Source organism: Clupea harengus, chromosome 14 (genome assembly GCF_900700415.2).
Source record: "Clupea harengus chromosome 14, Ch_v2.0.2, whole genome shotgun sequence".
Lineage (NCBI taxonomy): Eukaryota > Metazoa > Chordata > Actinopteri > Clupeiformes > Clupeidae > Clupea > Clupea harengus.
Genome location: NC_045165.1, coordinates 18,475,782 through 18,501,060, shown reverse-complemented (window position 1 = coordinate 18,501,060; position 25,279 = coordinate 18,475,782). Strand labels below are relative to the sequence as shown.

Below are 25,279 nucleotides of genomic sequence, written 5' to 3'. Positions count from 1 at the left end.
CACACACACACACACACACAGAAGGATGGACTGCCTTTTTCACACTCTATCAAGCACACACATACAAAGACACAAATGCACACGCATACACACACACACACACACACACACACACACACATACACACACTTATACACAAACCCACACACAGAAACACACACACAGTGTGTCTTCCTCTCCCACAGTCAAGCCTTTGTGTCAGGCAAAGACAGGGAAGCACAACAAAGAGGGGTTGTATCAGGGGTTGCCAGACAGGGCTACACTTTTTGTGGCCCCCTCCCGCTTTAATTCTGGGGAAGGTGATGTGATAACAGCCCCTGCTTTCCTCACACACAGACACACACACACACACACACACACACACACACACACACACACACACACACAGACACACACACACACACACACAGACACACACACACACACACACACAGAGAGACACACGCACACGCACAAAGACACACACACACACACACACACACACACACACACAGAGACACACGCACACACACAGGCACACACACAGACAAAGACACACACAAAGACACACACACACACACAACACGCCTGGAGACACGAGAGCGTCAAATGAGCCCGTTACAAAAGTGCACCTGCTCCGTCTCCATCACCACACCAGGAGCCTCCGCAAAGACAAGCGCTGCTTAAGTTCGGCTAATTACACCTCCAGTGTTGACGAGAGCGAGATTACTGTGTTTCATGGATGGCTCATCATTCATTATGAAGACAGACCAAGGGAAAGAAAGAGAAAGATAACAAGAAAACGCAGCGTTGAGCGTGGATGAGAACCTCCTTCACTGGATGAAAACAGCCCTAATTTAGTATACCGTGATTCCGGTTTCTTCCCATTTTATGTGGTGTAGGCTCTGTGTTTGTTCCCCACCACAGAGAAACAGGTGTTGCTATTGTGGGACTGAATGTTACTACAGGGTGATGGAGAAACTGATGGCCCAAAGGGGTGTGTGTGTGTGAGGGTGATGGCCCAAAGGGGTGTGTGTATGAGGGGGAGAGACATTAGAGACAAGAGATAGGCGTACACAGGACATTGTGAGACCTCAACCAGAGAGGTAAAACATGGGACAGAGAGGTCCGAGGCCTACAGTAACAACAGCATTACTGAGATTCATGAGATTCTCCCTGGCATTGCCACACAGATATATATAACAGAATCATAGCAAAGATAAGTTTAGTTTAGTGTCCTTCACGAAGATTCATTGTCTTGTTATGTACGTTCGTAAAGCTGTTGTTCAGAGATGAGCTAATGTTTAATTTTTCAGTATTATTCACATTGCAAAATTATGAGTCTGGAAAGATACACGACCCTTTAATGGGTACATGACAGCTTGATTAAAGCATACAAGAAAGCGCTTTTAATTGCTTTCCAAAAATGTCATTTTCCAATTTATTTAGATTCTTTTTGATGAGATTCTGTGTGTATGTGTGTTTGCATGCGTGTCTGTGTGTGTGTGTGTGTGTGTCGTGGTGCATGCATGTCTGTCATAGCAGATATCCCTAGTGTCATTTATCACTGGTATCTTCTTAGGAGCCTCTGACTGCAAGGTCACAAAATCACATTGAATGCTGCCACCACTCAAAGGCATCCCCAGGCTAAGTAATGACAAGGATTATGTTGCTACATAAATGGGGAATTGACTTTAAATGTCAATGCAGGCTGACATCTATTGTCATTCCACCTGCCATAATAGAGGGCCGTACTCAGGGGAAATAAAACCATTTATCTGTGTTAGACTGCACAATGCAGAACAGTCAGGTTATCTGCCTTTTGCATGTCCAACAGCACTGATAACTTTTCTACAAGGTGAATGCTTGCTGGCTAACAGCTCATCATGGGAAAATGTCAACTATATTTACTTACTCTGTGTTTGTTTCATTTAACAGACACTGTGTAGTGATAAACACCTCTGTGTATGTCACAGATTTCCCCAAAGGGGTAATTACATCAACACCTCTGGATCTGTGCTGTGGATTACAGTATATATAATTATATAACACGTATGTAATTACAAACATAATTGTACAAACGACATGTGCTGTCTGCTGGTCCCGAGATGATTATGTGGCACTAGGTTGTAGTGGTACATACTTATGCTGTGTTTAGTTGAGTGTGGTTCACGAGTGCCACGCTTATTGTGCATCACAACTGATCTTGAGCCAGAAGCTTTCCCCCACTCCCCTGAAAGGACACTAAGGACAGTCATTACATCCCACCAGTACAGCTCAGAGGTGGGTTAACACACGGCCCTGATGCGGCCCGGATACGGCTGACTGCCGGCCCTCGTAATGTTCTCACGGCTCGCCCACAGAGGCTGTATCTCATCGTCAGTGTGAGCTTTGGTGTGATGGAGAGGGGGTTGTCATGACAACTTTGGGGAACTAAAGTTCATGAGATGACACTGGTGGGGGGGAGAAAAAAAAACGTAAATGGAGAGAGTCATGAAGCTGCATGGAATCTGAGAAAGAATATGCTTCTGAAGATTTATCTTGTGCGGACAGAAAATCTCTGTCTGTACAGAAATATGTCCGTCTGGGTGTCACCTCTCGTTCAACCCAAACTGAATATTACAGATCTGTGAGCGCAGATTACCATGCTCCATATTATGGCTGTATTATCCAATGTTATGCATATCAATCTTTATTAATTGTAAATGCTTTGTCTTACCATGCTTAGAAAAGGCCTTAATATTCCACCAATTTGGAATAAGCACAGCAAATTGCCACTCCCTGGTCACAGTTATGTGTTTTGTGTGTTGTGGTATTTATGTACATGTTTATGTCCCCTAAACTTCACCCACATGAGTGCATGATCATGTTGACTGACTTAATTATATCCGTAAGTGTAAGTTCCCATTTCTAGAAGGAAAATAATCCCCACGCGTCAGAGCCTTCTGTACATGGTCCCCACAGACTATAATAGACTGTAAAAGCATAGCGCACTTTTTAACAAGCTTCCGCCTTGATCTCATTTAAATCACATTCTTGGTGTCAGTGGTGTAAATGGTGTTAAATGCTGTTTCGTGTGTGAGGGTGTGAATTGAGCACAGGTACATCTCTGAAAGCTTTTCCTCATGTGGAAAAGGGTATGTGCTCGGGGGCGGAAGAGTTATGCAAAAGACATGCAAAAAGAAGACACTAGCTGTCTGCTTTAAGGATGGGTTTCATGAGTTGAAAAGCTAAGCATGAAATGCGTCTTGACGGTTAGGCAGCTTGATTTATTTCATTATTTATTTGATTTGATTTTCCAGGCGTGGAGAACTCATGAGTCAGGGACAAGCCTTTCAATCAGGCAGACCTCCATCTGCTCCTCTCTCTCTCTCTCTCTCTCTCTCTCTCTCTCCATCTCTCTCTCTCTTTCTCTCTCTCTTTCTCTCAGGGCTAGCTCAATGCATTGCTGTTGACCATCTTCATTTTATACAGCGCAATTCATTTATGGATCTTGACCCAAAGTCATTCATTTCATTTGTACTTCAACAACTTTTCACAAAATTGTAAAATAACACCACGGTCCTTTGCACTACTGCCATGCCAACAGTCACAAAAAGCTGGAAAACACTTGATAGGTGGAGAGGTAATTCAGCTTCTAGCCTCTATACTACAATTGTTTACTCGCTGTCATTTAAGCCATGTTTGAGACTTTTGGATTGTAGCCAATGAGACTTAGCCAACAGTACAGTGAAGTATCTACATTTCATCAGTGGTAAGGCTTCTGAAGTAAACTGAGGACCTTGGAGTTCCTGATCAGGTAGCGCTTCTCTAGAGAGCATTCGGCTGAATCCTCATCCTCATACATTTAATGTACCTGGCTACGACACTAACTCCTAAATGTTGTCTTCTTTTGTGTTTCTGTCTGTAACTATGTTTGTATGTATGCTGCTGCCTGTCTTTGCCAGGTCTCCCTTGAAAAAGAGATTCTTAATCTCAATGGGTTTTCTCCTGGTTAAATAAAGGTTAAATCAAATTTTAAAAAAATGCCGCATCAGGGCCGCACTATGGCCACATTAGGGCCGCATTAGGGCCAGAACTCAGCCAGATCTGGGGCAGAGTTATCTGCCATCTGTGCGTGTTCTTGCTCTCCTTCTCCGCTGATAAGGCGCTCCGCACTCTGTCTTGTGCTGATGACAGGTGGAATCGTGACATCACCACCTCCCACTCTGACCTTTTCCTGTCCGCCTCGTCTCAGAGGGAACACGGCTGAGCCCTTCCGGAATCTTCTGGAACTCGGTTCATTATCCCTCACCACAGCCGTGTCACTTTGTGCTCTTCAGTTTCATCTTGGTCAGACTTGGACTGGATATGGACGTGGCTTTTTTTCTCACGTACTGTGTGGCGAGATTATTTTTTTTGAGTGTCCAACTCTGTGTAGGCGATTAAAGGGCAATTGCTGAATGTCTGAAGCTATGCTTCTTGCTTTTTTAAGAAATATCTACTGGTTATGCGATTAAGACATGTGAGAAATAAAGAGTTCTCATAGAGCCTCATAGAAGGAGATTTGTAACAACATGCAACATTCACCTATACTGTTTAGTCCTCGTACTCATTCTTCCAAACAGAAACAGAAGACCTATTAATACTGTAACATTCTTAGAGCTTAACTTACATGGAAAATGACCAAAGCTATAACATGATTACCATACCTTATGTCTGTCTTTCAGAGGTAAAATTCTCAGTCACACTTTACCCAAACCTTGCTTCATGTGACTGACACAATGATGTAATAAACAAGTTATGGCAGAAGCCTTCGATGCTGTCTGTAGGTGTCACGACAGTTTGTGCACAGTGACGTTACCAACCATTTATATCCCAGTTGCCACAGCATTTGATGGCATAGCAACCCAAGTTTCACAAGCTAATGTTTTGCTAATTGCTCTGTAGGTAGCATATGACTGATGTCATGCCAGAAGCCTTTATTACTTCAGGGGAAAATGCATCTTAAACAAAAGAGCAGAATAACATGCCTTTTTAATCTTTATGCTCTGCCAGTTGTACATCTGTGAACCTGTAGTAATGCGGAACCCAGACACATCCTTGTCCTTTTGTGGAGTAGTTTCTTGTAGAAAGCAACCACAGTTTTCCAGCTGTCACAAACAAATTAGCATCAGGCATCAGCTCTTATGTAATTGCACCTTGTGTCAGAAGTTTTGGCAACTAATAATGGTAAGATGGCATTGTGATATGACTTAATTCAAACTGTCATCTCAAGACATAATCACTGTCATGTATTATGATGTATTTGCGTCACTCTTGTTGTTCACACCTAGAGCAAGACAATTTGTTATTGTCATCGTCATAATAATGTTACAATTCAACTGAAAAAAGCTTACGTGGTCAATGACTCTGAAATGGAACTTTTCCCGATATGAATCAGAGTGAGTCATTGTCTGTGTTGTTATGAGTAGTCAAATATCATATGGGAATTCAGGTGTTGAGAATACAGTGGGTTGCTGTTTCACTGATTCCAGCGCAAGCAAGCTCTCACTTCCTAAAGTTGGAATTCAACCCATGCCTAGAAGTCAAATGTGGCATCAGGCGTGAAAAGTGAAATGTTTTTCGTCATGGTGCATTGGTACAACCCGACAGAAATACAAGTGCACTAGCACAATCCTGTTTGTTTGAATGCACCCCGGGGAAGTTGGTAGAGATGAAAGAGGCTTTAGAGAATACTGATAAGCGATTGGAGCTGATGAAATGAATGCTAAGGAATGCTCGGATGCGTGCTTCAGTTGTTTTACTGACGATTACTGACAGCTTTTAAGGTGTTTTTTGTTAATGTTTGGATAATTGTCAACATACCAAATTGTGGTTCTTCACCAGGAAGGATATTCTGATTGAGCGATAAGTGGGAAGTTAAAGTGTAGTAAGACTGCCATTCACAATGCAGTCAGGACATTTTGCTAATTCAGGGACTAATCTGGACAGGAAGCGGCCTGAGTATCTGTCAGTGTTGCTTTTTTACCCATTTTGGTGGATTTTTAGAAAAGGCAAAACACAGTGAAATCCGGCATAATGAAGTGTTTACTGCGTGATGGTCAATTGAATAGTGACTACAAAAGACCAACATAAGGATGACGCTATCTCATGCATTCAATTTAATTTCTGATGCTGTCACTGTATTCAAAAAGAAAAAGGGTGATCTTCAACTTCTAGTCCACGACTGCATATGAGGGGATGCATTTGATTTTCATTAGTCACCTTTTCCTTTATAAACCAACCAAGCCACTTTTCACCAACCAGCTTTAATACGACCATGCTTGATGATGGCTCATTTCTAATGGACCGTCATACTCTCTCATATTCAGAGGAGTCAAGCAGTGTCACCCCAAACCCTCAACAGTCAACCTCCACAGAGCTCCCGCTCTGATCACGCCCTTGTCTAAGGAGCTGAAAGCCAATTGCACAGCTGATAGATGTCAAGCACCGCCGTGCTCCCATTGCAGAGGGGTGTGATAGTGAGGCTTCTCTCAATCATTCCTCAGAGATGCAGGCTGATCTCCATCAGGGTGTGTGTGTGTGTGTGTGTGTGTGTGTGTGTGTGTGTGTGTGTGTGTGTGTGTGTGTGTGTGTGTGTGTGTGTGTGTGTGTGTGTGTGTGCGTGTGTGCGCGCGCGCGAGGGAGACAGAGAGGGAGACAGAGATTGTGTGTATGTGTGTGGGGGGGGTAGAGAGAGAGAGAGGGAGACAGAAAAGGAGAGAGACAGAGAGGAAGAGTAAAAATGTGAATGTGTGAGAGAGAGAGAGACTGTATGTTGTGTGTGCATGTGGTGTGTGTGTATGAGAGTGGGCATGTGTGTGTGTGTGGTATGTGTGTATGAGAGAGATCGTGTGTGTTCATGTGTTTTTGTAAAGAATAAGATGAGTGCATTGAGAGAAGGAGAGGAAGCCACAGCCTGGATTGATGGATTGAAGGATGAATAATCTGATGCCAGAAGGATCAAAGCAGGCTTGGCCTACATTTTGTACTTGCATTCAAACAAAAGATGAGGCCGCATCCCCTGCTATTAACACATACCATATTTCTCACCAGAATATCAATGGGGATCATATACACAGTGTGCCATTGTCCAGATACCCACAATCTATTCAGTATTAAACATCAGCTACATTCAGGGAATGTTCTAGACTAGAGGGTATACTCTCTATATTACTTTATTTTTTTCTTAGAGGACAGAACAGTAGCACAGACATTGACTAGGTAATAAAAGCAAGACATCCTTGAAAGAAACCATGAGCCCTGTGTGCCTGCTATGATGTTGATCTTACGACCACGACACCTCATCTTACCCAACACCCACTGCCTTCATTACATGGCCAAGAAAACAGGACATTTACAGGTCTTTAGCTAAAGAATCTAAAGCTACATAGTTCTCTTCTGTTTCTCTGATTATATAGGAGAACCAAGTTGATGCATTCATTGAATTACACTGATAACTTGTGTGTGCAGAACATGGTTGTGTACAAATTAGTCAAGTAATTAGCTAAATATGAAATGGCATTTATCAAATAACCAAAGCTATTTTTCTTTAAAGATAAGCTTGATAACATCATCCTAGGTAGCAGGCTGATATCTGAAATGTCAAATCCATATTTAAATGAAATGGCAGTTACCAAGCTCTCTTAATCTGAAAAGTAACATGGTGAACTAAGAGCTCAAATCAGCTCCATGATTGTGCCTTAATGACTTTGGATAATTCAACTGTGAAGTCATATTAAACAAAGACCATTTCACCTCAAGTGAAAAAAAGGAGGAATGTCAAAATGTAAGAAAGGAGAAAGATAATGGTGTGAAAATCGTGTAGTTAATAATGACAGATTGAGGCGGCAGTCTAGTATATAACTGGGCTCTCGCTTAAGTTTTCTTGTGGAAGTTAATGGTGAGGTGAAGCCCTGACAAGACTGCCAAGGCGTGCTAAGGGTGAGGTGAAGATTGCCCATTACAGCCAGCAGAAAAACACATTAGGTCAAACAAATCTTAACCCCATATTTTTCAAATGACGCCAAAATGTAACCTTTTCAAAAAGAGGACACAACCGCAAACAAAATAGTACACGGTGGTCTGAAGAAAGTTCGTCTGGGGGAAAAACAAGACGGTGCTCTTTTTTCATCCATCACATGGTGTTTCAGCATCTAACTGCTTTAAATGGTCATTAGCAGATTTTCAGTGGGCTTAGCTGGATGATTAAATACAAAGAGCATCCTCCTCCCTGCTTTTAACAAAAGTTATCTTACTCCTCTTGAGATGTTCCAGTGCTTCGCTCGTTTCCACATATGTGGAATGCATTATGGAAATGAGCACAGAACCCTTTCAGTATGCATGAAGAAAGGTTTATTTAGACTCCTTAACTGTTTTAAATGACTGTCCGATATTCCCCCTGCCCATGCTGGTAAAACATCTATATCTCATCGCAGTGAAGAGCAAAGGGAATGAATTGCCTGCGGGGTGTGACAGTTTTGCTGAAGCAGTCATTAACTTCATTAAACACCATCCCCTTTCATTACATTTCACAATGTAAATATTAATGTAAAATTAGTCCGACACAATAGATCCTGAATTCAATGTCTGAGGAATAAAGCATGAAGGCATTATGGCCAATCAATGGCGGTGACTGCCCAGTTAATTGGCTTGGAGAATAGAGTATCAAAAGCTGGCATAGGGACTTTAAATTTGCATAGCTCCTGCACAAGTATTCATCATTCATTAAAGGTTAATGTCAGACATTTAATCATCTGTTGCACAGCAATAATAATGGAGGAAATTGAAATATGAATGATAAAAGTAAAAAAAAAAAAAAAAAGACAAAGGAATTTAGTGCTTTTCATGACGTCTAAGTTGTCAGGGGGTTGAATTTGGAACGGAACCTTATTTGGTGTGGATTGCCACTCTACCAGGGCCAGATCAAATATGGATTTAGCTGCTATGTTAGTTAAAGACGATTACAAAGAGCAGGATACATATATGTGTGTGTATATATTTATATATACGTATATACTGCCAAATCCTTCTGGGTTGCTTCGTGCTTCGTGTATTTACACTGTCTTCAGTGCTTTCTGCGCCTCCGGACGAGCCCACAATTTGGGTCGTCACTGCTTCTGAACCACAATACACAGTAGAGACAAATCATGTGTACTAAAAGTGGTAAACTTTACTAAAAATAAATCTTCTCTTCCTTATCAGAGTAGAGAGCAGCAGTTTTTTTTTGTGTGGAAATTACCAATGATTAATACCTTACATATATATTACCATAACCTAATACTTTACAGTTGTCTACTATAATCTCCCTTCATAGCTGTGTGCACGCGATAACTAAATAATGTGTCCCATTTCTGCGAGGTTAAGTTAACCTTATCTCACCGCAAGGGAAACAAATCAAGCAAGAGAAAAGGGATTGCTGTTTCCAAAGTATAGCTACCTAATTTGAAATGGTTCTTGTTTGTTTGTGACCAATTAAGAGCAGGTCCTTCAGCATCTATTGTTAGTGTTTCATTACTTTTTAATGAAATTAAGCTTATTTCAGTCCTTGAAGTACTCAGACTTGGCAAAAGTTATAATTTTTGCTGACTGCTTTTGATTTGTTTGTATGCATTATAAAGAATGATGATAGAAATATATCAATGCATTTTTGAGATAAGAAGATTATTTGTGTGAGTGTGTGAGTGTGTGTGTATCAATGAAGACACAAAAGCCACTCTTGATGGCACAGCGGATGAGAAGCAGTAGGTGTGTGTGCAGTCTGTTAACTCTCTCAGACTGAGCACCAGCTGTCTCTTCTGCCATGGCATTTGAGGAGGTGGCAATAGAAAACAGCTGTCTGCTGGGTGCTTCAAAGACTCACTCCAGTGATGGCCCCTGCAGGCCACCGTAGTCACAATAGATGTGTAATGTAGTGCACCTGTGCTGAGATGGACTCAGCTGGAAGCCCACCAGGTAATCTTTAACTCCAAGAGAGGCCGCGGCTCATTTCACCTCCTTCGGCGGCTTGTACTCAGACTCCCGAAACTTGTGCAGCTATGAGATATATAGCTCTGGAGACGGACATTAGATTGCAGTGATTTGACAATGTCGTATGGTCGTAATGCATGACAAATACACAAGTCATCCGTGGCAATCTTCAGACTCATTCGCTGGCTTGAGGCATGTCGAAGTAGAACGGGTCACAGTATTTCTTGAAGAGCCCTCCTGAGCAAACAGCCTGTGGATTAACAGCTTCTCTAGATCAGCTGCAGGCATTATTCATGGAGGGCCTTGTGTTAGACCTGACCCAATGCAGGAGATGAAAGAGGAGAGATGATGGAATCAAAGTACCAAGGTCTTTCTCAAAGACTTTGGCCCAGATGCCGAAAATGCTGGAAACCATTTTAATGGTTTTTCATCAGCCAAGTGGCCTTTTGCATCATGAGGAGTATTTAAGGTGTGACAGTTGAGAAAAAAAGGCCACTATTTGACTTCTCCAAAAATCTGTTAATTTCTCATATATAGCGTCTGTGCATGACCATGCACACAGTGGAAACATTTGAATTTTGTAGCATTTTATTTTACATTTGCGTTTTTTATTTATTAACAATACAGTCAACTATCAAAGTCAGCAGTCAAAACTAGTGCTGATTATATATTTTCAAATGTATTGATGTGTTGATTGCGCAACTTCTAGTTGCCGTCAAAATGTGTGTTTGGCCAAAAAGCTCAGAGACAGAGTGAGGGTTCAAAGATAAATTCTTGAATTATTCTTCAAAATTATCCAGGAGACCTGCTAAGCCTCCACATCAGCAGAGGACAACAATCAGCAGTCTCCAGAATGTAACCTGCTATGCCTCTAAATATGTAAAGAACAATATTCAGCAGTCTAAATACAAAACCCTGCTAAGCCTCTAGATCAGTAGAGGACAACATTCAGCAGTATAAAGCCTCTATCAGCAGAGGACCACAATCAGCAGTACCAGGGTCACACATATGCACATACCTGACAAGAAGTCTCTAAACTAGACAGAACAATGAACATATATATGAGGTGGCCAGCACCATTTCTAAAGAAAGGGGTAGACACAAAAATCAAAACAATACACAGACGATGAGACAGACCCTGAAACATAAACATAGCATTTCTCTGTATGATTAATAACACAGAAATAACTACGTAATAAATAATCACCTGTTGCAGGTAAGTAAAAAAAACTAGTGCTGTCAAACGATTAAAATATTTAATCGCGATTAATCGCATTTATGTCATAGTTAACTCAAAATTAATCGCGATTAATCGCACATTTTTATCTATTCTAAATGTCCCTTCGTTTATTTATTTTTTCCATCATTTTATTTTTATTTTAATGCCCTTATCAACATGGAAAAGTGGATTGGCTTGCTTTATGCAAATGTTTTATTTTATTGAAAACCAACATTGCCAAACAGGGCGGTACAAAATAAAATTATTAAGTGCACATTTCAGGTAAACAAGGACTAAGCCTATAGTGCAGTTAAACCATGGCTTAATATTTTCTTTTTTCCAAGTTTGCTGGGAACATAGCAGTCAGGCCTCTTGTTTCAGAAACAATGAACTGTAACAGTTAGGTTACCAATAAAAGGTAAGCCTACTACTTCTCTGCTTTCAGCCAGCTGCCTGTTGACATTTTCAGACAACAGTGAAGCTCGCTTCTTTTGCACAACACAACTTTTAAAAGTAAACTTTCCATTCAGAAGCTTTTTATCATCCATTTCGCCGTATCGCGCTCACCATTCACTCAAACCGTAACGTTAGCCTACTACACAGTTTGCCGGCCAAAAAGAATGTAAATCTAAAAAAAAAAAAAAAAAAATCGCGTTAATCTCGCGATAAAAAAATTAACGGCATTAAAATGGGTTTGCGTTAACGCCGTTAATAACGCGTTAAACTGACAGCACTAAAAAAAAATCAAGGTGGTTTGGCCCAGACCATTTCTAGTGTCCCTTCTGCCAGTCAATGCAATTAGCAATGTCATTAGGTAGGGACCAAAATAAATGTTCTGGGTGTCCGGCGGGCGCTTCTTTGTGTCGGACCGACAATCTTGCAGAGGCCACAATCTTCGTGTAGTCAGTTGTTTGTCTGTTTGTATGTGCGTGTGTATGCAAACCATACTATCTGTGATTTTAGAATTTCTTTCTTTCTCTAGCGGTCGCTAATATGGGGCAGGAGTGTGCTGTTCCTGAGCGGTTGCACCAAGACTGTCACAAAGATATACATATTAAATCGCTTTTTCTTTAATTAAAACTTGCCCAAATGCTAAACGAACTTAAGCACTTGATCTTTAGCGCTCATGATGTACTCAAAATGTGTGCCTTCTTGTATGTGTCCCTACAGCTGGAACCACATACATCTTTGGAAGAGGAGGAGGCCTGATCATGTTCGCCTGGCCAGCCAATGAGAGGCCCAGCACGCGCACAGACAGACTGACAGTGGGGTTCAGCACGTCGCTGAAAGATGGCATCCTGGTGCGCATAGACAGCGCAGAGGGGCTTGGAGACTACATCATGCTCCACATTGTGAGTACAAACATCAAGAATTTATAAGTGATGGGCTCTTCTGTTTGGACGGTTTGGACCACTGAGTTATAGAGAGAGGAATGGAGTCCAAACAGGTAATTATAGTATTACATGTTGTGTGCGATATTTGATCATTCCATGATCATGAACAGTTGCAGGAATAATGGTCACATTTTCTGTGGATGGCCTTCTATAGACCATCTAAGGATGCTCAGATTATGAACAAACTATCTGTTGAAACTCTGCTAACTACAATTTATGGTTAAGGTTCGGTCTAGGATTGGGTTGGGTTTGGTTAAGGTGATGTTCTGTGAACAATCAGAAAAACTGAACTTGAATTTCAAGTCTCTGCAGGCAGACTATCCAAATAAACCTGCAGACATAATTATTGGTATGAATAGCATCACTGAAGCAGAGCAGAATCTTCTGCATGTTCAAGTCGATTCTACTTTTTGTTAGTTCTACTGTATCTGATGCTCGGATACTGTGTCTATGTTGGCAATCCAGGCTTTCAGGAAAGTCATTTTTTTCATTATTTTTTTTATTTTTTGCAATCAAAGCAGTAATTGACAGATATCAGGGAAAGCTGGTCTGAAAAAGAGAATACATTGAATAAGTGTGGTGAAAACCCAAAGACTTGACGACTTGCAAATGAAAGGGTACGTGTTGCTGTGTCATCACAATACTTTCTTAAACCATTAGTCGGATCGGAGTCGGCTTCCACTCTATATGATTATGAAGCACTAGCCTTCAGGTGACTCCCAGTGTGTCTCGGCATCAACCCGCCAGCACGTGGATAAGATGTGTCAACAGAACACAAACGGTGTTTAACATTCACAGCGCTACCTCTGCACTCAGAAGAACATAGCTTTCACAGAGTGTAAACTGCTCAGGGGCGGCCTGTGTGTGTGTGTGTTTGTGTGTGTGTGAGAATATGTGCGTGGTGTATGTGTCTATGTGTGTCTGTCTGTGTCTATGTGTGCATATGCCAGTGAGTGTGTATGTGGTGTGTGAGAGCATTTGTGTGAGCGCGGGTGCGTGTGTGTGTGAGAGATTCTATTTCCTCTGCCGTTCCTGGGCTTATTAATAATTAACCTGTGTGCTCAGAAGTCTCTCACACAGAGCACAGGGAGCATGCATGTGCTGATTTCTCAGAGGTCCTCTCTACCATCCCCTTCAAGGAAACGTGTCACAATCAATAAGAGCTAAACTCCCCACTGAAAGTGCATCTTTATTAACAGCATGCTGGGCAAGTAGCAAAGTAGCTACATTATTCACTGCTAGTTTGACTGGACGGCTTGTGTATGTTATTTGTTTAGACTCCATCAGTGTAACTATAAATAAGATTGGATTAGCTTCAGAGTAACTAGTAACCATTAGGGTTAGAGTTGGGCTTTGTGTGAGTGAGTGTTGAGCCGTTGGTAAGAGGTTGTGGACAGCTAATTGAGAGAGTTAGGGGCCAGCTGATTAGTATTTCAGTTTAGTTTTTAGACTTGTCTTAGATAGGCTAATAAAATAAAAAGGTTCCTGAGTTAACCTGCTGTGAACGCATGTAAATTATACCTAGCAAATTTTAGTCAGTCATGCACAGAGTCGTGCTTTGGATGGCCATGTTTGCCATAGCCATAGAAGTGCCTAAAAAAGCTGATTCCATGACTGGATGCCTTGGGAGGACATCGTGGGTATCTTTTTAGACATCTTGTACATGGTTATTGCAGTAGGACCACATTAATGAATCATGACGGATCAAGTCTGGGAGCATATTTCTGCATTAATATATTCAGAAACACTATGGCTGTTGCCAGCAAGAGATCGGCACATCTTTATCTTCTTCTTTTTCTGTAATCTCTCGAATTTAATGCTGTATGCATAAATAATCGGTTCTGACCTAATTGAAAAATCAAAGAACAGACTTTTTTTTTTTGTCTTTTAGAATAAAAAGTACTCCCCCATACGCATTTGCTCCAATTGAGAGCATTAAGATTTGATCTTTGACAGGTGACTGTGCTTCTGTTCTTTCTCAAGCTCTCACTGTGTATGACCATGGCGGCAATGTCTCATCTGATTAGGCTTGTTCATAAAAGAACGACCTTGTATTTTAATGGGCCAGAGAGAGAGAGGGAAAGAGAGAGGGGAGAGAGGGAGGCAAAAGGGAGAAAGAGAGAGAGAGAGAGAGGGGTGAGAGAGTGGAAGGCAGAGAGAGAGAAAGAGAGTGAGAAGGGCAGAGGTACGGCCAGAAAGAGAAAGAGCGAGAGGGGGGATGACGGGGGAACAGAAAGAGAGAGAAAGAACATAGAGTGATAGAGACAAGTTGAGGTATAGAGTGAGTTGTCGAGGGCAGAAGAGAAGGGAGGACAGGGGAAAAGAGATGGAGCAAGTGAAAGAGAAGGAGAGCGAAAGAGAGAGAGAGAGAGAGGGAGGAAAAGCAGAGAAAGTGAGAGAGTTAGAAGTAGTAGTCCAGGGCGGGGGATCCCTCTGTAGTCCTCTCCACTGTTCTCCATCTGTCCACTGGTTTTATGGGGGCTCTCAACCCCTCTCCTCTGGGACCCCTGTGATATCTGTGCAGGCAGAGAGGCCAAGGGCACCTGACCGTCCCTCAACCCCCCCCCCCCCCCCCCCTGCTGCCCCTGTCCAGCTTGACTTTACTACTTTACTGCCATTGAGAGAGGATTTGCCCACAAAGCAGCAGCTATCACTGGACCAGCACCACGCCAGATCAGGTGTGTGTGTGTGTGTGTGTGTGTGTGTGTGTGTGTGTGTGTGTGTGTGTGTGTGTGTGTGTGTGTGTGTGTGTGTGTGTGTGTGTGTGTGTGTGTGTGTGTACGAGAGGAGCCAGATGCTCTCTGGAGTTGTGGCTCCTGCCAATGATTGGGTGGAATCTGGAGCGCCAATTTGGGCTGATGAGAATCGAGTGGAACGTGTTACGTGTGTGACAGTGTGCCAGTTTCCTACAGCTCCATTTAGATCCTTCATTTGTGCAGGCAGATGCCTGTGGTGAACCTGATGAACATTGTTTACCAGAAGGGACAGGGATGGATGTTCATGCAGCTTATGTGATGTTGGAAAGGTATGTAAGGGTGTGAGGTTTTGCTGAGTATCTCAATTTTTCCTTTGGAATGTAAGACTGGAAGGCCACACTTTCTCCTACATACTAAATATAAAATGATTGGACAAGCAATGTACTTATGTTGAGGCCTATTATTGCCTAAGATGTACTTGGAGTTAGGGTTAGTAATATATTTGCTAATCTGCACTGTCAGACGTACTTTAAAATAACCCAAATTATGACCCAAACAATCATTAATGATTTATGAGGAGTTAGGCTGGTTTGACATAACCAGCAGTGTAAAGTTCTGGGAATGTCCTTTTGTTTACAGTACCACTGTAGGTCCATGAGGTTAATGAGGTTACCGATCTGTCCTGTCCCCGAGTGCCCTTTGATATATTTCTCACACTAAAAAATCCTAACGTAATTAATTCTATTTTTAGATCTCAAATGATTTTCTGCAGCTCTTTTGAAAGAGAAAATGCCTTTGAAAACTACTACTGTAATGTAAGCACTTCCTGTGTTTGTCCTGAGTCTTTCTGTTTAGCCATCACTTGACCAAAACTGCATGAGTGTCGGCTCATTTAGGGATAGGTGAGCAGGTAAACTACGGTCAGATGGTCGATGTATCGGAAGGAGAAGAACACGGCCACGTCCGATACAGTTTAACCCTTGTGGGGGTTTATTGAAGTCTTTATAACTTCAATTTGTTGTTGTAGGTAATTGTGTGCTGTAACAATAAAGAGCACAAAAACTTCATGCAGATAGTTTTGGCACATATCACACTCCATATTTAAAACTCATGAATAAGTAATACATAGAAGTAAATGAATGTATAGCTTTCATAATGAATAAATGTGCACATTGCATATTTAATATACAGTATAAACAACCTACAGGTCATCAGTAGCCCTGTCAACATCTACAACATAAACAATAGCAAATACTCGCGGCTACCTAAAGTCACATGCCTAGCACACGCCTGAAGATTCAAACTGATAACTACATGGAAATGGCGGTCAATGGCATGGCAAATGCCTAACGATCGATCTCGCCGCCTGCACAGCACAAGCATTCAATCGCCAGGTAAAGAGCTTCAGTGAGAGAGAAATAATTATATGCTTAATGATAAACTGACGTTTATAAGATGCGCACACGGATCTTAATAGAGGAGCTGCTGCTGAGACATTCAAGTATCAAGGCAACAAACCGAACTTCCCAACCCGCCAGGTAACGTGCGCTGCTTAATAACTGGGTGTGGAGGCAGACCATGACGGCAGTTAGCAGGTGTGGGAATGAGTGCGTCAGTGAATGAGGAAGTGAGTGAGGCTTTTGTACAGCCACCCTGGAATTAAGTAGAAATGTCATACTCGAAGAAGAATCACAAGCTTCTGTCATCCTCTTGCTAAAAGTATGACCTTAATGCTGCACTGTTTTAAATGTATGTCTATGTTAATTGAGAGTATCAGAATACTGTATTCTTTTTATAAGAATTTCAGAAGCGTATTTCTTTCTCTTAACACCAAGACACAATAGAACCACAGTGGTTGGACATTGTAGCTGAAAGATTTTTTTTTTTTAAACTAAAAAGACAAACACGCAGAGGACCTTTGGGTCTTTTTGCTCTTAAGATCTCTGACAGGCGGCCATTTGTTGAGGGGAAAAGGGTGATGGCCGACCAGATTGTTCACACCCTCCCACGAGCTTATGGTGTCAGAGGGGCACGGACGTCTCCTTGAGCTGGGGCGGAGCGTGCCATTTCCGCTGGTAAACGTCCACTCTTTGACCTTTCTGACAGGGAGGCTCAAAGGACCCTGTGGAAACACCTTGTAGGACGGGGTAAAATGTCACATCCTGTGCCCTTCAAATAGGCCACCTGCAAAATGGCAGCCTTTGTCAAGGAGTTTACAAACCAAACACTGAGACACGTGTTGTAAATGCCTGAAACAGGAGTGACTTGAAAAAAAAAACGGAATGGTGTGCAGTCCATGCGTTTGTCAGTCAATGTGTCCTCGTGTTGTAGGTTTGTTTTTTGAATGAAGTGTGTGTGTGTGTGTGTGTGTGTGTGTGTGTGTGTGTGTGTGTGTGTGTGTGTGTGTGTGTGTGTGTGTGTGTGTGTGTGTGTGTGTGTGTGTGTGTGTGTGTGAGTATGTCCACCTCTCTGTGTGTGAGTGTGTGTACTCAGCATGCCATCTGTTTGTGGACCCTCTTGCCAGGGATCCTCCACTGGTAGGAGGGGAAGGAGATGACAGGGAGGATAGGTCTGCTGTGGCTCAGATGAAGACTAATGACACAGCTCAGCACATTCACGGGAATCTCTCCGCTCCACTCTCCGCTCTCACTTCCAGCAAACTAATTGGGAAAAGTTTCAAACAACAAAGACAGTTAAACATTTTTAATCACTTTGTCCTTTTCCATTTCTTTTCTCTCAGTCTCTCCATCTCCCCCTCTCTCTTCCTCTTCCTCAGCATCTCTCTCTCTCTCTCTCTCTCCTAGCCTAACTCATCTGCACAGTTCTGCATATGCTCAAGTCTGCTCCCCGATCATTACCAGCAAATGTCTTTATTCCTACCGCTGCACAGCATGTGCTTGGGCGTAATTAGAGTACAAACTAAATGCATCTTCAGATTGGCTCTTGTACGCACAGTGCACAGAGTTTCACTTGTACACGGGTGGTCAGAACATATCAATTTAGAATAAAATACTCATTTAAGTGCTCTGTTTGCTTTCAGGGAAGCACTGGTAATGTACACAGCTTCCTTTCCATTAGAATGGAAATTATTTTCAATGAGGTTTACTCATTGTAATAACTAGACATTTATAGTAGATTTAGTAGATAATGCTTGCCACAGCATAACAGTGTCTGATTTAAAAAATATATAATGCTTTATGCTACATGGCTGCATAGTTAAATTATTTATCATATGCATTTGTTCAGAATCAATAAAGTATCCATTGATCATCTATCATTTTATAAATAGGTAAAATATATATTATAATGCATGTTACTTTATGCTATAAGGATTTTTTTTTATCAACATGTTTGGAGGCTTATTTATGTCAAACAACATGACAATTTTAATAACCTAATAATTTAAAGATAACAATAATGCTGAAGTAGTGTTGCCTGGAAAGTTTTCCTTGCTTTTGCAGGCCAGTCAGTGCAGTGGGCATGTGCTCATCCTGATATGTCAGCGTGAGGTTAACTGATGGAGTCACTAAAGCTGGCCAGCTGAGTGAAGCTGGAATCATTAGCGCTTCGCTCCGCACATATCGACTGCAGGGCCAGGGGGATGAATGGCTCCGTCACGGGGAGTCTCCTCCACCCAAACGTGTTGACTGAAATCCTATAAGAGGGAATGATCTAAGTGTACAGCAAATCAATGGGCTTGATCTCTTTTAATCAGAGCCCCGGCATAACTACACATCGCGCGGTGATTTCCTGCTCCGCCGACACACCTGGCCTCCGCTCTCAAGTCGGCTCTGGCGACAGGAAAACTCCACCGACACTTTGATTTACTCGGCGAGCACTCAAATTAGAAATGGCTTCCTCAATTACCCCCTGCTTGTTTCACTTACTGGGTCGGGGCCAGAAAACCACTGCTCTTACACAGAACACCAATCTATGGGTGAATCGGGTGGAAGTGAACCATTACATCACTTTGTATGGCATAGCTTGGTTTTACTCCATTTTACACACCTTTTTTTCTCACCAGATGCTTAGTGATAATTAAATCAGGACTGCACAGATCCTTCCAAAATAGTGTTATTTATTATTATGCCCCAAAAAGCAGATTTTTAATGACTCCCTCTTCCCCTGGACTCCATCAAATATTATCATACTCTTATATAAATACTGGAATTTAAATACTCTGTGGTTATTCTAGGACATCCATCTCTAAACACACATCTTCGATTTAAGCAGTTATGTAAAACATAGACAAGGAAAGGCGGCAAAAGCAATTAACCTATTTATTACTTTAGTATTTGTTGGCATCCCTTGGTAGAAGCAATAAGAAGCACTCAAGTCAGTGGTAGTGGAAATGGGTACACAGATAACTGGAAGCTGTTTAATTCAGTGCATTAAAAACAGTCGGTTTCTTTTGCAAAAAGTTTTAACTTTATTCTTACTCTTGCAGTGCATGAGTCAATGTACAGTGCAAAAACTTAGCGATAGAATCCGTTTATTCCAACAAAGTTTAGCCTCGGAATTTCTAACACACAGCAAGAAGTTACAAGTTACGTGGTTATCTTTCCGCTGTCTTTGCTGTCTCCTTTTGCCGCCGTCTTCTGGACGGTAACGGCTCTTATAGGCCTACAGAATTAACATTATATAAACAAATGGCATTCAAAATTCCCCATAGGTGTTTGTCTGGGCAGGAAGCTTTAGGGGTTTAATTACGTGTGTGTCTATTGGGGGTCAGGGTGTGAGGTGTACTTGAGGGGAGTTTGATATGTGTAAACATCTTGTCGTTGTTGTAGACAAAAGCCAACAATCAAGTCTAATGGCCCTGGTGTGTGAGACTACATGTTGGGGATCAATTGGTATACCCCTCTCTGTCATGGGTGTGTCAGGATGTGAGCGTTTTAAATATATTTGGCATTTCTCTCTCTCGCTCTTATTCCTGAGGATCCCACTTTAATCCATGTTACAGCTCATTTATAAATAACTCCCTCCAGGATTTGTTTGTGTGTTTTTAAGACATTTTGCTAAAATTTCTGACTTTAGCATTGAATTTGCCAGTTACGGAATTGCAAAAAACTGGAGGGACTGATTAGCCACTAATATTACGTGAAGCCACTAATACTATGTGAAGACTGTACCACCACTGCCCCCTGTGCTATTTCATTTCTCCTGCTCCTAGAGACTTGCGTTGTGTCTGTAGTCACTGAGATGCTAGTAACTCAAAATTAGCCCCCTGCGCTCATCTGTTCAAGTGTATTTAATTGAGTTCATCTCAGTGAGCTTTTTTGGCTTGACAGAAGTTTTGCATTGCCAAAGAAAACATCTTAGACACAGTAAGTACAAAGGGTAGATAGATAGATAGATAGATAGATAGATACTTGATTGATTGATTGATTGATCCCAAGTGAACCCCTAGGCATAAATGACATATATACATCTGGTACATGCATGCACATGAACACACACACATTCACTCTATAGATACACATGCAGCATACTCCCACACACTCAAAAACACAGAGCACACCCACCCTACCCCTCCCAACTATATTAGTGAAATCAGATGAAGTTCAAACTTTCATGTTGCCCACTCTAAACGTCTGTGCTGAGCCAGCTCAGCCCTGCCCTGCGGGTCTCTGATGGCTGAAACACATCCACCCCCTGAGATGGTTCTGATCCATGGGTTATGGCATGACGCATAGCGGAAAGCACATGGAAGAAAGCCATGTTTGAAATGGAACGCATTTCTGAAAGGAGAGAGCAAGATGAAAAGTACAGAGGCCCGGGAAGGTCATACTGAATCTCTTAAGGCTTGCTTATGGATGAAGCTTATGCTTATGGATTAAGGCTTGCTCCCCCTGATCCTATTCATTTTGGGAAATGCAAACATATAAACAAGGGGAAAACCAATGCTTCCTGTTAGTTTCTTTTAAGTAGGCTTGAATTTCATCTGATCAGTTTTTACACACATGCACGCACACAATCACCTTCTATTATCATTGTGTTGACATTGATCGACAAAGGCAAACATTTTCAGAAGATTTCCTCAGTTTATGGAAGATTTCCCAGACGTTGCCATGAGCATTTAGCATTCTACCGTAACATTGATTCAGAGAAATATGTCATGAAAACAAGATGTTTCATGCAAATGATTGCGACCCCTCGTTTCTGCTGTAGATAATGGCGCTTTTGGCAGGAATCTGTGAGATGTTTGGATCTCTCCTAATCTATTAGGGATGTCTGGCAATCCAACTGGCCAAAATTTACATCCTGTCTGTGATGAGGTCCTGGCTCACATTTGAATCTCTTTCTCAGTGGTCATCCAGAGAACAGACCAATCGATTCATCCCTTCAAAGACACACACACAGGCACGTACACATAGACACACACACACACACACACACACACACACACACACACACACACACACACACACACACACACACACACACACACACACACACACACACTCTCTCTCTCTCTCTCTCTCTCTCTCTCCCACCCTCTCTCTGTCACTTCCCATTCTCTTCCGCTCAATGCAAACACTGTTGATTTCTAGATCAATATAATTACACAACAACATCAACAATTATATCCATGCCCATTCTCCCAGTGCTCGTCAGTCTCAAGGCCCTTGATGTACATTTTATGTAAAAAGATACTCAGGAAACTCAGGCTGAAACACAAATAGCTGTCCTGTTCCCCCTGAGTCAGATGCTTGTATGCAGCACCCACCCAAGACCTCATTATATCTCTGATTTCTTTAAAAGTGAAGAAAGGTGCAATTCTCTTCCATGCCACGTCCCTCATGGCCTTGTACTGTAAGCCCATTGTGATTTCATACTGTGTACAGATGCATAGTACACAGAGTATTTGAATGCAGAGTATTTGAACATCTTGTGTGTTTCTTGGCTGCCTTGTTATACTCATTATTTTCTTATTTTCTCATCACATGCAAGGCAATTTTTTTCAATGTTTTACTCTGTGATCTCTCTCTCGCGCGCTCGCTTTCTCTCTCTCTCTCTCTCTCTCTCTCTCTCTCTCTCTCTCTCCCTCTCTCTCTCCCTCTGTTCTGTACTTTTATGTGTTCGGTGCACTCAGGGAAGAGAAGAGGTTTTAGCTGCACAGCACAGAAAGTTCCTTGCTGAGTAATTTAGCATTCTTGTCACGCAGACTGTAATTGTGTAAGTTTGGAGAGGAGGGGGAAAATTGCAGTCTGACTGTTTCTCCCCCTGCAATTCAGTAACCATAGGTCTGCGGAAATCAGCTCAGTAATGTGTTCACTTACAGTGACCAAAGGTCTGCAGAAATCAGCTCAGTAATGTGTTCACTTACAGTGACCAAAGGTCTGCAGAAATCAGCTCAGTAATGTGTTCACAAACAGTGACCAAAGGTCTGCAGAAATCAGCTCAGTAATGTGTTCACAAACAGTGACCTCCCTCCCAATGCTACCTTGAAATGAGAGCAGAGATCATTATGCATCATCTGGAGGTGTCCTATGACATGCAGCCTAAGAGGAACGAACTACCTCCTGTAGAAGGGACTTTGTTTGCACATAGAACCATACAGTCCTACTCTGATTCATGAGATGGCTCGTACAGCATCAACCCAGTGCATTATCATTTGAAACAAAACATGCTGATTTACTTAAGAATCTGATTAAATACTTTTGCACGTTTTCATAACTCCTCAAACTCCTTAAAGTCCAGAAATATACAGAAAGCCGCACCATTCCTAGCCTCAGTGCAGGCTCTCACAACCACCTAAATGATGATTTTGTGTTACTATGCCCCTATCTTACATAAAAGCATCAAGCATCTCTTTGAATAATCCTGATATCAAACATATGCTCCCTTACATTTCTCTTTATATATCCTGTCCCCAATACCATCTGGAAGCAAAGTACATCACTGTCGACTTGGTTAGTTGTTGTTGAGAGGGTCAGATGGTTGTTTCTGCCACAAACACAAACATTTATTTGCCAGGTTCTGCCGGTCGTTCAGATATAAATAAAAGCAGGTGGGTTGGAGGTGGCGAAGTACAGTGATTTCAATGATTGGGGCTAGCAGTGTGCTATCATTTACATTCATTAAGTAATCAAAGCAGGGTAAATCAGACCTGCTATGTTACATATGCTGACGTGATTACAGTTTTTTTTTTAAAGGAAAAGAATGAAAACTGTTGTTGAGTGGACAGAAGTCGATGATTGTATCACGCTACGGCCAAATGGCTCCCTTTCACTGCCTTTCTTTGAAATGGTGACTTAAAGTTGTCATTTAAATCTCTTGGGGTCCGGTGAAAAAAAACACTTTTGAATATCTTCTGTACTTTGGGAAATCACAGTGTAAAATCTTGTCCAGGCACAGAAAATTGCTGATGATGAAGTGGTGCCATGCTTTTCGAGGTTTCAGGTAGTTACTGTCACAGTGGCAGTTTCTCATGTTCAATCTGTCTAAGAGGGCGAACATTTTCTTCTCCCCTGGAGATCATAACTACAGGCCTAATTCAGTCCATTACTCAAAGAAAGTGCCTTTGCTATAATACCTCACACACTGTTTCTAAAGACAACCAAAAGAGCTTAGAAGTTGGCATAGTCCCCCTGTGCACACAGGGTGAGGGATAGAGCATGGTGCTAGGTAGGAGCATTTGGACCTGCCACCAGCTGCTACATACAGTAGATGAATGAAACCGGACTGGATATGTTGTGCGGTGTGCAGTAATCTGTTAAGTGTATGGCTGAATATGACACCCATTTAGTTTCAAGAGTGTCTAAAAACCTGGTGTGCCATTGCAGACTCAACTTTTGGATACAGGATACTGGATTTTTAATGACATTTGCATGAACAGTACAGTGGCTTTTGCCTTGTTTTGAGTTGTTGAAATATTCCAACAAGAAAGAAATATTTAAACAAAGAGCTCTTCCATGAACCAATCAGCTAAAAAAGTGTTGAAATAAACACCCGTGAAGTGATCCTTTGTACAGTAAACCTTAAAATAAAAGTGCATTTGTGTCATCTCCTTAACTCTTCAGCCTAAAACACCATGAAATGTATACCATAAATGACGGTAAAAGATGAGATTATGCTTCAGCAAGAAACAAGCCACCACAAACCTTGTGCTTCTCTCTTTAGTATTGTGCTCAGTGAAAAAGTTCTTCCACTTCATGGTCTTCACAGTGACTCTTCTGCTCAAATGAACTGTGTCAAACCTTCAGGTAATTGTGTGGCTGATGTACAAATCATCGGTTTCGAGGCGACTTGAATCAAACCATCCAGGTCGCCCTAGCGGTTTGCAGCAGGGGCGGCTGTAGTAATCCAGCCCTCTTCTATCTAGACTCTTCTGGGGGAAATCATGTTCTCTCCAACAGGGATGTATCTGAATTCGTTATTCAGGAAAGCACAAATAATGGGACGGAAATAGATTTCTTTCTACTATTCGGAAAAAAAGTAATCTCCATGATTGACATGTCTGTGCGTCAGCCATTATGTTTCTTCAAATCGATTCACATCATTGTGGATGGCCACAAGATAAAAATGCCTATTCTGTATGCAACATAGGACTTTTATTTCACTAACTAGTCATTTAATTTACTCAGCACACAGCAATAGGCTGAGAGCTGACACTTCCTGGCCATCACTCAATCAATTTGATTGTTTGGAACAAATTGCAATGCCACACAAATTACAATGCCAATTAATATTAGGTTAGAAAATTAAAAAATTGCCTTCCTGCATAAACCACACCCACATCCGGTCTCCTATCTGAATACAGATACAGAGACAGATAACTTTGTTGGCTGAACAGATACAAATACAGATACACATAATGACGTTCTCTCTCCACCTCTACTCTCCAACACAAGAGGATCTGACATTATTACGTTGATACTGAAATGGTAAAGAGGGTATATGTTGACTGAAGTTTTTGGGCTCGTATATATTCCTCTTGTTTTTTGCAGCTTTGGCTCCACTGCAAAGCCTGAAACTTAACAGATCTAAACACTGAG

At 41.8% G+C, this 25,279-nt stretch overlaps 1 protein-coding gene across 25 annotated transcripts in view; it reads left to right on the top strand.

Moving 5' to 3' along the window:
* The window catches only part of nrxn3a (neurexin 3a), a 266,234-nt gene that overhangs the window by 195,083 nt on the left and 45,872 nt on the right, over window positions 1–25,279 (top strand). For all 25 annotated transcript variants that reach the window (XM_031579973.2, XM_031579975.2, XM_031579984.2 and 22 more), the window contains one exon: window positions 12,359–12,540. In XM_031579973.2, coding sequence (XP_031435833.1) covers window positions 12,359–12,540 — 182 coding nt within the window. The remainder of the gene's footprint in view (window positions 1–12,358; window positions 12,541–25,279) is intronic.